At 39.6% G+C, this 13,647-nt stretch overlaps 1 protein-coding gene across 2 annotated transcripts in view; it reads right to left on the bottom strand.

The window, feature by feature from the left end:
• Positions 1-13,647, bottom strand: part of loxl2a (lysyl oxidase-like 2a) — a 51,878-nt gene that overhangs the window by 9,012 nt on the left and 29,219 nt on the right. For both annotated transcript variants that reach the window (XM_053644699.1, XM_053644700.1), the window contains exons 6-8: positions 11,059-11,242; positions 8,603-8,754; positions 4,034-4,201 (exon numbers count right to left, since the gene is read on the bottom strand). In XM_053644699.1, coding sequence (XP_053500674.1) covers positions 4,034-4,201; positions 8,603-8,754; positions 11,059-11,242 — 504 coding nt within the window. The remainder of the gene's footprint in view (positions 1-4,033; positions 4,202-8,602; positions 8,755-11,058; positions 11,243-13,647) is intronic.

Here is a 13,647-nt window from a genome sequence, read left to right as displayed (position 1 = left end):
ATCTCTCTATCTCTCTCTTTCATTCAGCTTTCATATCTCTCTATCTCTCTCTTTCATTCAGCTTTCATATCTCTCTATCTCTCTCTCATTCAGCTTTCATATCTCTCTATCTCTCTCTTTCATTCAGCTTTCATATCTCTCTATCTCTCTCTTTCATTCAGCTTTCATATCTCTCGATCTCTCTCTCATTCAGCTTTCATATCTCTCTATCTCTCTCTCTCATTCAGCTTTCATATCTCTCTATCTCTCTCTCTCATTCAGCTTTCATATCTCTCTATCTCTCTCTTTCATTCAGCTTTCATATCTCTCTATCTCTCTCTCATTCAGCTTTCATATCTCTCTATCTCTCTCTTTCATTCAGCTTTCATATCTCTCTATCTCTCTCTCATTCAGCTTTCATATCTCTCTATCTCTCTCTTTCATTCAGCTTTCATATCTCTCTATCTCTCTCTCATTCAGCTTTCATATCTCTCTATCTCTCTCTCATTCAGCTTTCATATCTCTCTATCTCTCTCTTTCATTCAGCTTTCATATCTCTCGATCTCTCTCTCATTCAGCTTTCATATCTCTCTATCTCTCTCTTTCATTCAGCTTTCATATCTCTCTATCTCTCTCTTTCATTCAGCTTTCATATCTCTCTATCTCTCTCTCATTCAGCTTTCATATCTCTCTATCTCTCTCTTTCATTCAGCTTTCATATCTCTCTATCTCTCTCTCATTCAGCTTTCATATCTCTCTATCTCTCTCTCTCATTCAGCTTTCATATCTCTCTATCTCTCTCTCTCATTCAGCTTTCATATCTCTCTATCTCTCTCTTTCATTCAGCTTTCATATCTCTCTATCTCTCTCTTTCATTCAGCTTTCATATCTCTCTATCTCTCTCTTTCATTCAGCTTTCATATCTCTCTATCTCTCTCTCATTCAGCTTTCATATCTCTCTATCTCTCTCTCTCATTCAGCTTTCATATCTCTCTATCTCTCTCTTTCATTCAGCTTTCATATCTCTCGATCTCTCTCTCATTCAGCTTTCATATCTCTCTTTCTCTCTCTCTCATTCAGCTTTCATATCTCTCTCTCTCTCATTCAGCTTTCATCTCTCTCTCTCTCTCTCTCTCTCTCTCTCTCTCTATCTCATTCAGCTTTCATATCTCTCTAGCTCTCTCTCTCATTCAGCTTTCATCTCTCTCTCTCTCTCTCTCTCTCCATGTCTCTCTCTAATCACTGACTCTTTCTTTGAGAGTCTCTCTTCCTCCTTCTCTCCCTGTTCCTCTAACCCTCTCTCCTTCTCTCCCACACTCTCTGCACAATCTATAAACCTATTCTTCTTCTTCCAGAAACCCATTATTAATCTTGTTTAGCTAGAACCATGTTCTGAATCCAAACACTTACTAAATAACACACACACACACACACACACATACACATACACACACACACACACTGGAGCTTGAGCTTAACATGGCCAATTTTACACAATTATTATCATAAAAAGTCATGATGGCAGTATGGACCGGTCCAGTTTCCACTCATAAACTCCCCCATACGAGCCCACTGTGGCCAGCCTACACACACACACACACACACACACACACACACACACACACACACACACACACACACACACACACACACACACACACACACACACACACACACACACACACACACACACTCTATTCAGGGGTGTTATCAGAGTCGAGTACTGACTCTGGGGTTATTATTGGTTAGTTGTGGGTCTGAAGTAGTACATGTGACTGTGTGCCAGAAGAAATCGCATTACGCCTCATTTCCCTTTTCCCTCCATCATCCCCCATCCTCGCCATGAAACATGTATATGAAAAATAAACTTTCTTCACATATGGAAAATAAACAGGCTTGGGAGTAACGGAGTTACATAATTAGGATACAAAAAACTGGTAACTGTAATCCATTACAGTTACGTCAAAAAACAATGTAATCAGATTACAGGTACATTTTGTAAGAAAAAAAAAAGGGATTACTATCAGGATTACAATTTTCTTTTTTCATTTAAAACCACAGGAATTAATCTTTTGCCAGGACAGAATATACACAGCTGCTTGATTATAGTTGTGGTTCTCTCTCACCAGTCATGACTCACGTGAGCAACCTCCTGGTGTATGCGCAAATAAATTTTGCACAAAGTTAACGTCGTAGAAATGAACACAACTTGTTCTCTGAAATGCTTTTGTTAGGGTGACCGTACGTCCTCTTTTTTAGACGCTTACAAAAGCGTCTAAATTTGAGAAAATGTCCGGGATTCAGCTTTAATTTCATTATGATGTGCTTATGGTCTAATACTGCATGACGTGTGCGCATATTCGCATCGCTTTTTACCCCTTTCTGTAAGTCCCGCCTTCTCGCACACCGATTGGCCGATTATAAAAGGCTTGCAGCAACTATTGGTCAAATTCCTGCCTCTCAAACATTTGCCTACTCTCAGTGAACACGCGAAGGTGAAGCTCTGTTGTCTTCGGTGTCAAACAGTTTCTTCACAATAGCAGCAAATGCCAGCTGTCCTGAGTCGAAACAACGCCCATGACCATATAAGGTCATTTTTTATTTCATGTTATCACATTGCTTCGTATTACATGCCCATTCAAATGTGTAAACGATGGCAGAAGGTTCACTCATGTCATCTGATTTTATTTTATTCCATGGACATTCAAAAGAATGTAGGATGTAAATTGTATTTATATATATATACACATTTATATGATGCTAATAGTGTGTCTTTTTCAGTGTATAAAAGTCTGCATTCATAGTAACACTGTTTGGAAACACTATTATTTTTCAAGTAACCCTCCCAACCCTGAAAGTTATTATCCAGCTTTAAAAACTCTAAGTATTAAAACAGATTATCCAACTGTAAATATAAATGACTATAAATGTCATTCAGTTTGGCCTCAGTTGGGTTTCTCTGTTCTAACTGAGCCAGCGTTCAGGCTGCGTGTAAACCTAGTTCCAGTATACTTATTCCTATGGAGACTTCAGGAGGTCACATGACGTCACTCGTCTTTCTGTTTCAGTTTATATGAAAGTTAACCGCAGCTACTGTTGCTTAGAATCATTACACACAGGTGTAGGCATGAGCTGATATCACTGTTACTTTCAGATTACTATGATTGTCTAAGCTTTTATCGTGGTTTTTATCATATCTTATTATTATAATATTTTAAATGACTTTTTCCATCACCACACGTCTTCAGAGAACAATAAGGACTTTGTTAGGAATATATAAAGTAAAGATTTTTTTTACGGACTATTAAAGCCACTCCTAAGAGAGGGAGAGGGAAAAAAAAAAGAAAATGAAGAGAGTAAATAAATAAATAAATAAATACATAAATAAATACTTTTGAAAAGTAATTGACTAGTTACTAGTTTTCTACACTTTCAACAAACTCTGTAGTCATAAGTTTGTGAAATAAAACAAAAAAAGTGAAATAGGAAGGAAGCTGGGGTCAGGGTGCAGGGACAGCTATGATGCAGCACCCCAGGAGCAGGGAGGGTTAAGGGCCTTGCTCAAAGGCCTAACACCAACAGGTTGGCAGGGCTGGGGATTGAACCCCCGATCTTCTGATCAGTAACCCAGAGCCTTAACTGCCAAGCCACCACTGCCCCCACCCCCCCAATATATCACCTTTATTAATAGGCATTGTTTCAAAGATGACCAAATGTTTGCTTCTCTAAATATGTCAAAAAGCCAACAATTTCCATGTGGTGTACTTATTTTTTCACATAACTGTGTGTGTGTGTGTGTGTGTATAAATATATATAATTGCTCTTATACCACATAGTGCTCTACAGTATAAAGTATGAAACAGCGTATAAAACAATGGCTTCTTCATTGTGCGTAGTACAGGATACTTCACTCTGACACGGCATAGTTCTGGTGCTCTTCTGTTCTGTAACGTTATATGTATGTGAAATGATGTATGTTTTGTATGTTGTTACGCAAAACTAATTTATTGTACGTTAATGAATAACACATTTCTGACTCTGCTATGCTTGTCACCTGGAAGGCGTGATTAGCGAAGCCGTATCCGAGCTGTCTGCACACCACCATGGCCTCCATGATTCCCCAGCTCTCACTGCACACCGCTCCCCACACCGTCGAGCCGTTCCTCTCTGCCAGCACCTCCACACGGCCCTCGTACGGGTTCCTGCCTCCGCTCAGACGCAGCTGCAAAGCAAACAAACACCCCCGTTTGGCTTTTACTCAATGTTGTGCAATACTTAACGTGGGTCAGTTCTCGAGTCTATCCAAGAGAATATCGGGTGTCTACAGTGTGAAAAGCTGCTCTAAGCTCCAGCAGTGCAATCAGCGTTATGCACTCACAGTCTGAATACGTGAGTGAGTTAGTAGATGCTCTGGCGAGAGCCGTTTCTGTTTTATAACAGGTTTTAAATCCCGAGTGAAATTCCTCACCCATGATTTTTCTTCACAGGAAGGAGCAAGGCTTTTGTCAAACATTTTAGGAATGAATTACGGGTTAGAAACTGGCCGATAGTTACTCATCTTTGAGTCTTGCGCCCTAGGTGTAGGGATGAATTAAGTAAGGAATAACACATGACGGGGTGTGCTGTTATAGAAAAATAATCAACAGTTAGGTTACTGCCAGGATGTTGATTATTTTCCTACATCAGCATGTCCCGAAGTGCTTTATTCCCTCAGACCACAGGAATTTACCAATAATTGTTTACATTTTTTTTTAAATTACAGAACGGCACATTGTACTTTTTATCCATTTATTGTTACATTAATGTTGTGGAACCTCGATGAAACAAGTCAGCTCCTGTTATCGCTTTCAGTATAACAATGGATATAAAAAGTCTAGACAGCCCTGGATATAAATGGCTACAATGGATATAAAAAGTCTACACACCCCTGTTAAAATGGCGGGTTTTAATAATAATAAATTAAAAAATAAATAAATAAATTAAACCAAGATAAATCATGTCAGAATTTTTTCCCACCCTCAGTGTGAATTTACAACGAATAAAAATGAAGCGAAAAACAATCAGAAACATTTTAGAGGAAAAAGGAAAAAAATATATAGATATATATATTTTTTTTTACAATAACCTGGTTGCGTAAGTGTGCACACCCTTTTATAATTGGGATCGTGGCTGTGTTCAGAATGAACCAGTCACATTCAATCTCATCTACAAAAGGAATTACCATACAGCTCTTGTCAATGAAATTATTCTGATTAACTCCAAATTAAGACTGTAGGATTTTCTTCACATCTTCTTGGTTTCATCCGAACCGCTGAAACCGTGGTCCGCAAAAAACTTACAAAGCATGCACGTTATCTCACTTGTTGAAAGGTATCGGCTTTTTTTTTTTATATCCGTTATATAAATAGTCGCTCCTATCACCAGCCTGTCATTTTTCTTTTTCTTGAAGTTAATCAGACAAAAAATAAATGCAGCTTGCCATGTTACAGGGACATCGCAAAACTCTCTGTCCTCTGTCTGTTACTATAGAAACAATAACGTAGTAGAACATGGGATTTGAATTACAGCTGGAACTATTGTCAGAGCTGCTGTTCTAGAAAATTCATCAGCACCTTCAGAATAAAGTATTCAACAGCCCTGGGGTTTAGTGATATCTGAGAAATCGCAGGCTGTATCACATTCAGGAACTGGATGAACGTTGCCAAACGTTATGTTGACACAAGTCTTTAAAACTTTCCAAGACCAACAGCACAGAAGGAATTAAAGCTGTTATTAAATTTTTAGTGTTACTATTTTCCGTCATCTACTATTCTCATTCTTTTTATTTATTCACATGCTTTTAATGTTTACGTTTAAGAAATTCATGAAGTCATCATTACTACTGGATTGTATTGGGCTCTGCGGTTCTGTGACTGCTCAGTTCCTGGTCAGTTTAGCCACGACGTATAGCCTAGGATCATTTTACACGTCTGCAGACCGTTCAGCTTTCGGTGCCTGCTCATAGTTTATCATTCTGTCGTTTCATGGAATCTGAAAAACCTCCAAATGCAGGACTCGTCTCATTGCTGATGTTCTCATGCCTGAAGTGCGTTCTTTGTGTACATAACGACAAAGTCTGTTTATAATAACTGGCTGTCCAAATACATATTTAACGTATTTATACATGTGTTTTTATTTAGAGTTCATTATTTGGCTGGTATTCGATGTTTTATTTTATAGCAGAGCTATGTTGAATTCTCAGATCTGATGCTTCAGTAGACGCGGATGCTCTGACGTGCTGCAAGGCATATCACAGGTTTAGATGATGTTTTCTGTGAGGATGTGGCTATTTCGCATTTTTGGATAAGTCTCCAGTCTTGACACTTTAGAATCGTCAGTAAGGTTTCAGACACGGGAAACGCCTCGAAACTTTAGACACAGTCCCATCTGGAGCTATTGGAACGGCCAGGCCGCTTCCTTTGTTTGTGCTGTACACCAAAGACATTTGGGTTTGAGATCAAAAGATGGATATGAGATGAGAGTTTAGGATTTCAGCTTTTATTTCCTGGTATTTACATGAAACATAGAGCCTTTTGTATCAGACCACCCAATTTTTAGGTGAGGAAAAGTTTAGGAACAGACAAGTCTTGCAGTAAATCATAATCGCATCAGGGCTACGACTCACTGATGTCACCAAATTGTTGGTTTCTTCTTTTGTGATGCTTTTCCAGGCTTTTACCGCAGCCTCTTTCTGTTGTTGTTTGTTTCGGGGGGTTTCTCCTTTCAGTCTCAGGAAGTGAAATGCTTCTCAATTAGGTTAAGGTCTGATAATTAGACTTGGCCAGTCTAAACTGTTGTTTTTGGGTTTTCCTTCACAGCTCTCACAACATTTCTGTCATCAGTTGTTGTTGTTTTCCTTGGCCTACCCATTCGGTGTCTGTTGCTCAGTTCACCAGTGGTTTCTTTCCGGACATTCCGAATTGTTGTATTGACAATGTTTGTGCAATGCCTCTGTTTGATTTTCCCTCTTTTCTCAGCTTCAAAATGCCTTGCTTTTCTCCCATAGACAGCTCTCTGATCTTCACGTTGGTTTATCCTTTTTAAAAACAAATGCAGTCTCCAGAGGTGAAACTGAACGCTAAAACCAAGAGTAGATGTTCAGAGCTATTTATGGTTTAAACAATCAATCTAACAGGACACACCTGGGTAACAAGAAGCACTTGTCAGTTACATGTTCCAATATTTTTGCTCAGATACAAATTGGTTGGTCTGATACAAAATGTGCCATGTTATATGCGTTCAGTACGTCTACATATAAATACAAGGAAATAAACGTTGAATTTCTAAAGTCTCTACTCATATTCATCTTTTGATCTCGAACACAAATGTCTTTGGTCTACAGCAAAAAAACAAATGAATTGGCCTTGCCGTTCCAATACTTTCAGAGAGGACTGTAGCTGTGTTGTATTTTTTATTTTTTGGCCTTATTAACATAATGAGAGAATAAAAAGAGAGGATGGTGAGGGAATGAACGTTTAAAACATGAGCTGCTAAAACGAACCAACTTGCTTTGTGGACATTCCACAACATTAAAAGTAACCATAAACAGATAATAATTATCACATGACATTTTGTAAATAAATCAAAATTGTTATCAGTAGCACATTGCTGAAGTATAAGAGGAATAAAAGACTTTTGGACATGCTGTCACAGGAAAATAGGGGTGGGGGGGGGGGACCCTCAACGTATGAATGTTCCTCATTCCCACTGACATCACTTCCTTTCTAATTTGTAACATTAAACTCTGTTCAACTTGATCTCCTTGCCTGGCCACGCCCACTTCAATTCATCATCAGTTGATGTAAATTAGCAGCTCTCATTGAAAATGCACAAGTTCTGACCGCGTTGTTGATTTGACGCTTGCTGCTGTGAGCACATGGTTCTTTGGTGTGAGAACAATCAAAGCTGTGCTCAAGCCCACAGGCTTTTACATTCTTTATGACCACAAAGATCTAGACTCAAAAATAACACGAGGCTGCATATAACCCATACGCACCCGACCACCAGACCAAACACATCAAACCCACGTATGATTCTTTCCTTGTGTTTGCCAACTTGAAATAACCGCAAAATAAAACCTGAGGGGAAATTCTTTATGGTTGAGCTACCTGCCCAAAATAAGCTGTAAATACAAGCTATCCTATTAGGAAAAGTAAATAAAAAAAATTTTAAAAAATCAACCAAAATGATCTCCATAAATAGAAAGCAGGAGAAACAATTTAGACTAAACAAAACAAGCAGCTCGCACCCTATGTGTAGATCAGTTTAAACACATCTGGCTCCCGAACAGGTCTGAGAATGTTTAATGTATCGTAACTACGTGGCAAGACAAGCTCGATAAGGTTTTACACTAGTGACTGGTACAGTCGATTGTGAGTCCAATACTGACAAAGTAGCCTAGCCTCATTTTCAGTGAGTTTATGAACATATAAGATCAACAATAAAACGAAACTGTGGTTAGTTAAGGTTACAAATCTTTATACGTTTATATTACTGCTGGAAGCTGGGTTCCGTTAAAAAAAAAAAAAAAAAAAAACAAGGTTTTTTTTTTGTAATAAAAAGTATTTCATGTAATCATATATACCCTGTTGTGGAAGCCCATGGCGGGGATGTTACACTTCACAGCTGCGTCCTCTTCATGACTGCAGCCCAGAGCTTCTCTGTTAAAGTAACACTCAGTCAGAGACTTCTCAAACCCTGAGCACACCACCTCGTTCATGTGCACCGGGCCCATTCCTACACACACACACACACACACACACACACATTAAATCACTGCACAGGTATATAACCCCCACATTATTTAATATAAAAAAACATCCTACTCTGCCTCTTCCACCTCGACTCTGTGCACTTTGCTTCTCTAGAACTCAGTTAAAAATCTTGTATGGTAGCGCTGCTGGTATTGTTCTCCGCTTGATATATCACTTTGGTTGTATTTCCTCAATTGGAAGTCACTTTGGATAAAAGCATCTGCTAAATGAATAAATGTAAATGTATATCCGTTGTTTTTTCTTCAGTTATGGTATGTTTACAGTTATTTGGTTAGTTGATGAAGAAGAAACAGTTATAAAACCTGACGCAACTCATGTCTTGTTCCTAAAAATGATATTTCTTTGTCTTCTTTATTTAGTCAGTGCAAATCTTTGCACTTATCAGTATGCACGAAGAACAGATTTAATGACATAGGAAAAGCAAAACACCAGATTATGTTTATAGCCTGAAATTCAGGAGCATGTCAATTGGAAGTTAAGACCATGTAAAACTAATTAAGGCGTCCGTAAGGCATCATTTCTGAGAAATAAACAGCAGACATGCTCGAATAGGACTGTTTCATAATCTTAAATGATGAACAAAATAATGGAAACCCAGTAGATCTTGTCCATTAAAGGTAACTCACTAAGGAACATAAACACATCTGCACTCAAACGTGTGGTTTTTCATTTAAAAAATGTCTTTATAGGCATGAAATAATTATATCATATAAAAAAAAAGACCTTAAACGGTCCTTGTCCAAACTTAGCTCCGCTCCAAAGTGAAACAAAGCTGCTCAGCCAAGCCCCTTTTCCTTAAAAGGCAACTCATGAGGAATACTTGCGTTTGTGGTGCCTTGTAAATTGTAATTTGTAAGTTGCAATAACGTCATTTCCGAGCTCCGCACAATCAATATGTGACGGGGGAAAAAACCATGCATGTTTCCATGAAAGCGTGTCTTGTGTTTGCTTTTGTGTCAGAGCTCGTAAAGTTCACAAAAAGCTACTTTAACTGCACTTTTAGAGTTAAAGGACTGAGTGGCTCCTGGTTCTGTTTTACTAAAGTGAACTCCAAGCATTCATGCAACATTTTGGACTGAGATTTCAGCACAGCAACAGCAGCGGCCGAGAACAGCAAGTCGCTTAGCAACAAGAATCGGTATGTTATAGATTTAACCAGGTACTGTGTCTGTGTATTAACCGATTTAAAGCCAATACTGCTATAAACTCATTTAAAAGTAGAGAAGGGAGACTTTACACTGTTCGCAGTGTGAGCCGCCATGTTAAATTAAAGAACTGGAAGTTGAGAAGACTACCCCAAGCCGACGAGTTTGAAATTTCAAGGTGAGGGGGCGTTTCCTGTGGATTTTACCAGTTGTAGGCGGGAAGTTACAAGTTGCAGCTTCACTTCGAACGCAGATCTAGTTTTAATAGAGGGGGCGGAGTCAGATTGGGAAAGGTAATGATTTGACAATAGGTCATTAAAACTGTAATTCGTCTCGTAGACAGCAGAGGGCTCTAAACATTACAAACTACTCCTTTAAGGTGGTTTTCACACTGGGCATGTTTGCTGCGGTCCGAATCCGAGTGCGATCGGTTTCAGACTCAGTGAGTCTATCGAAGCGCAGTTGCATATGCGTTAATTTTTGTGTTTTTATTACCTTGGTACTATTGTGCACAGCAGAGTGAACGTCCTGTAAGACGCCTCACATTTAGAAATCACATTTCTGTTTAAATTGATGACCACCATAGTCATGTTGATCTGAGAGGAAGTAGTTAAATTTAAACTAGTGGTACACTCCTACTACGTCCTGTGTTTTCATGAAGATTCCACATGAAAAGTCGACTCTTGTGGTCTTCATGACATCAAATGTCCAAAAAAAATTGTTTTTTTTTCTTTTATACAGCTGAGTGATTGAGTCATGATGCAGTTTCTCAATATTGCAGAACCCACAGAAATTCAGCTAGCGGTTGATGCTAAGCATAATTACAGTGTAATCTTAGTTGTAAGGAGTCTTTTCTTAGTCACTTACCAACACATCTGAGGAAAATGTCGATATTTCCGACACTGCTGTCTCATTTCCGCTGTCACTGTGCCTTTGCATTGTTTGTAAAAGACGTAATGGCTATGCTGAAGCTAGCTAAAACTGTCAGTGTCAGTCATTATCTGGGATTTTAACTTAAATGTTAGTTGTATTGCTGTAGCATTTGTAGTAGTAGTAGTAGTAGTAGTCGTAGTAACCCAAATTGGTATGCACCATGATGCGTTTTAGTGAGCGATACACACCTTGCCCCATTCGTGCGCCAGTCAGGGCTTCTTTAGCAGTGCCGAAGCCCAACTCTCGACACACCACGCTGGCGGCTGCCATGTCCCAGTTATCGTCACACACTGTTCCCCAAATGCCGTTCTTCAGCACTTCCACTCGTCCTTCACCCACCTTCGCCCCTCCACGTAGACGCACCAGGGGTTGCTGGAGGAAAATATAAATAAAGTAGATCTTTGTTGATTCACTTCATAAGAAAAACAGTTCACATACACTACGACAACCTGATCCTTTTACATTTATTACATTTGGCAGACGCCCTTATCCAGAGCAACGTACATTTATCTCATTTATACAACTGAGCAGTTGAGGGTTAAGGGCCTTGATCAAGGGCCCAGCAGTGGGTGGTTGGCAGTGCTGAGATTTGAACTCATGAAGTCCAACATCTTAACCACTTAACTACCACTGCCCAGACTAATATACCATTGTGTGGGGGGGGCACAGTGGCTAAGTGGTTAGCACAGTTACCTCACACCTCCAGGGTTGGTGGTTTGAATCCTATCTCCACCATATGTGTGCAGAGCTTGCATGTTCTCCATGTGCTTTGGGGGTTTTCTCCCCCAGTCCAAAGACATGCACTGTAGTCTGATTGGCTTTTTCAAATTGTCCGTAGTGTGTGAATGTGTTTGTGATTTTGTCCTGTGATGGATTGGCACCCCATCCAAGGTGTCCCCCGCCTTGTGCCCCGAGTCCCCCGGGATAGGCTCCAGGCTTCCCTGCAACCCTGTGTAGGATAAGCATTAAAGAAAATGGATGGATGGATGGATGGATGGATAGCATACCACCATGTTCAACATCTTATTTTATTTTATTTTATTGAGTGTTAGTTGTCCTGGGGTCAGTGACAGTGGAGCTTAAGTTAAAGCTTAATTTCTAGCCATTCCTTTCATTTTTTTTTTTTGACTCTGCGTCTACCAAAAAGTGAACAGAAAACTTTAGGTTGTCTATAATAAAATATGAATTATATCCACGAACAGTCTGATCCTCATGTAGAGGATCAGACCTGCTCTAATGGCATGTTTGCACTTCGTGAACCAGGTGGACCGGAAGTGGGACCGGAATATTTGCTGGTCATGACGTAAGATTTTAGCCATGGCTAGCAATGTCATGGGAACAAAATATAATAAATACAGTAAATAAAATATAAGTGGTGGTGTAGCTCCAGGGTCATTGGTTCAATCCTGAGCTTGGGTTACTGTCTGCGTAAAGTGTTGCACGTTCTCTCAATGTCCATACGGGTTTCCTCAGGGTTCTCTGGTTTCCTCCAATCTCGAAAAACATTCCAGGAAGTGGACTGGCCACACTGCACTGCCCCTAGGTGCAATGATGCAATGAGAATGACTCTCCATTCAAGAGGTCAATGCCTCTAAAGTAGTTATGATGCTAATTTACTCACTATACTCTCAAGTTTCACTTAAAAAAAGTTTTTCACACTGAAAAATTGCAATGTGAATCTGTTCATCGCTACAAATCCCTTGACCAGGAAAGCTTTTTGTTTTTTCTTGCTGACCAAAAGCTAGTGTAACTGAGTCTCAACTCTGGAGGTGAGCGAACCTCAAGTGTTGCTGTGTTTATACAGCACAGTCTCGCTCTCTTGAAGGAGTGCTTCCAGATGACAGGATCTGGCTGGAAGCATGATCGCTATATAAACACACAATCAGCATGCATTCGAAACACTCTGGAATCTTATGTAATCTTTGTCTTTCCAGACTCTTCAAAGCGTTTTCCTGGAAGTCCTTGTGTGATACACTGTTCTGTAAGGGTCCCACATACTGCTGGAACTACTGAAGCTTCTCGCGAGCTTGATGTTGAAAAATGGAGAGCATTCATTGAAAAAAAAAAAAATGACATGAAATTAGCAACGGCTTTCCTGTCACAGACGATTCGGGCTGATGGTGGAAAAGTCTGTTTCACACTGTTGAGTGTGTAAAACATCTGGATAAGAAGCTACAAGGAGGCCACTTAAAACCAGTCCAGACAAACTGGAAACGTGTGTGAAGGCACGTGTCTGTTAGCATTTACCAGACATTACACGCCGATCTGCTCGCTGTAGATTTTCGCTAGTGTTCTCCTTCTTGTCACTTCTCATTCGGATTGGATTCGGAGTAATCTGGCTGTTGGTGAGTCAGAGACTTTAAAACAAAAACACTGAGTGTCTGTAGCTGTTCATGTCAGTCTAACCACAGTGCCATGAAGCCACTTGGCCACCATCTTGGTTCTCCATCTTCATATTATAAAAGGAATGCTTTTCAACTGACGCAATATAAAACATGCATTAATACGAAGTAGGGGTTTTTTTCATGAAAAATGAATGTCATTCTTTTTACCTTCACCTAATAAACAAGAAAAAAAGCAAAATTATATAACAGTTCCCCACAGCGCAATTTAATGTCAAATAAGAAGTCGTAGAAGAATCTTGATCCTGCCTCCTATAATCTTTGTTACCGGTATCCTAACAACAGAGGTGCCAACATTGCAGGTCCAAGTCGGCTTGAAGTGAAAGTAACAGCTACCAAGACCAAATACATGTCTTGCACATCCTGCGTCCTTTC

The sequence above is a fragment of the Ictalurus furcatus genome, chromosome 16 (assembly GCF_023375685.1).
Source record: "Ictalurus furcatus strain D&B chromosome 16, Billie_1.0, whole genome shotgun sequence".
Classification (NCBI taxonomy): domain Eukaryota; kingdom Metazoa; phylum Chordata; class Actinopteri; order Siluriformes; family Ictaluridae; genus Ictalurus; species Ictalurus furcatus.
Note: the sequence above shows the minus strand (reverse complement) of the source record. Positions and strands in the feature narration are given on the sequence as shown.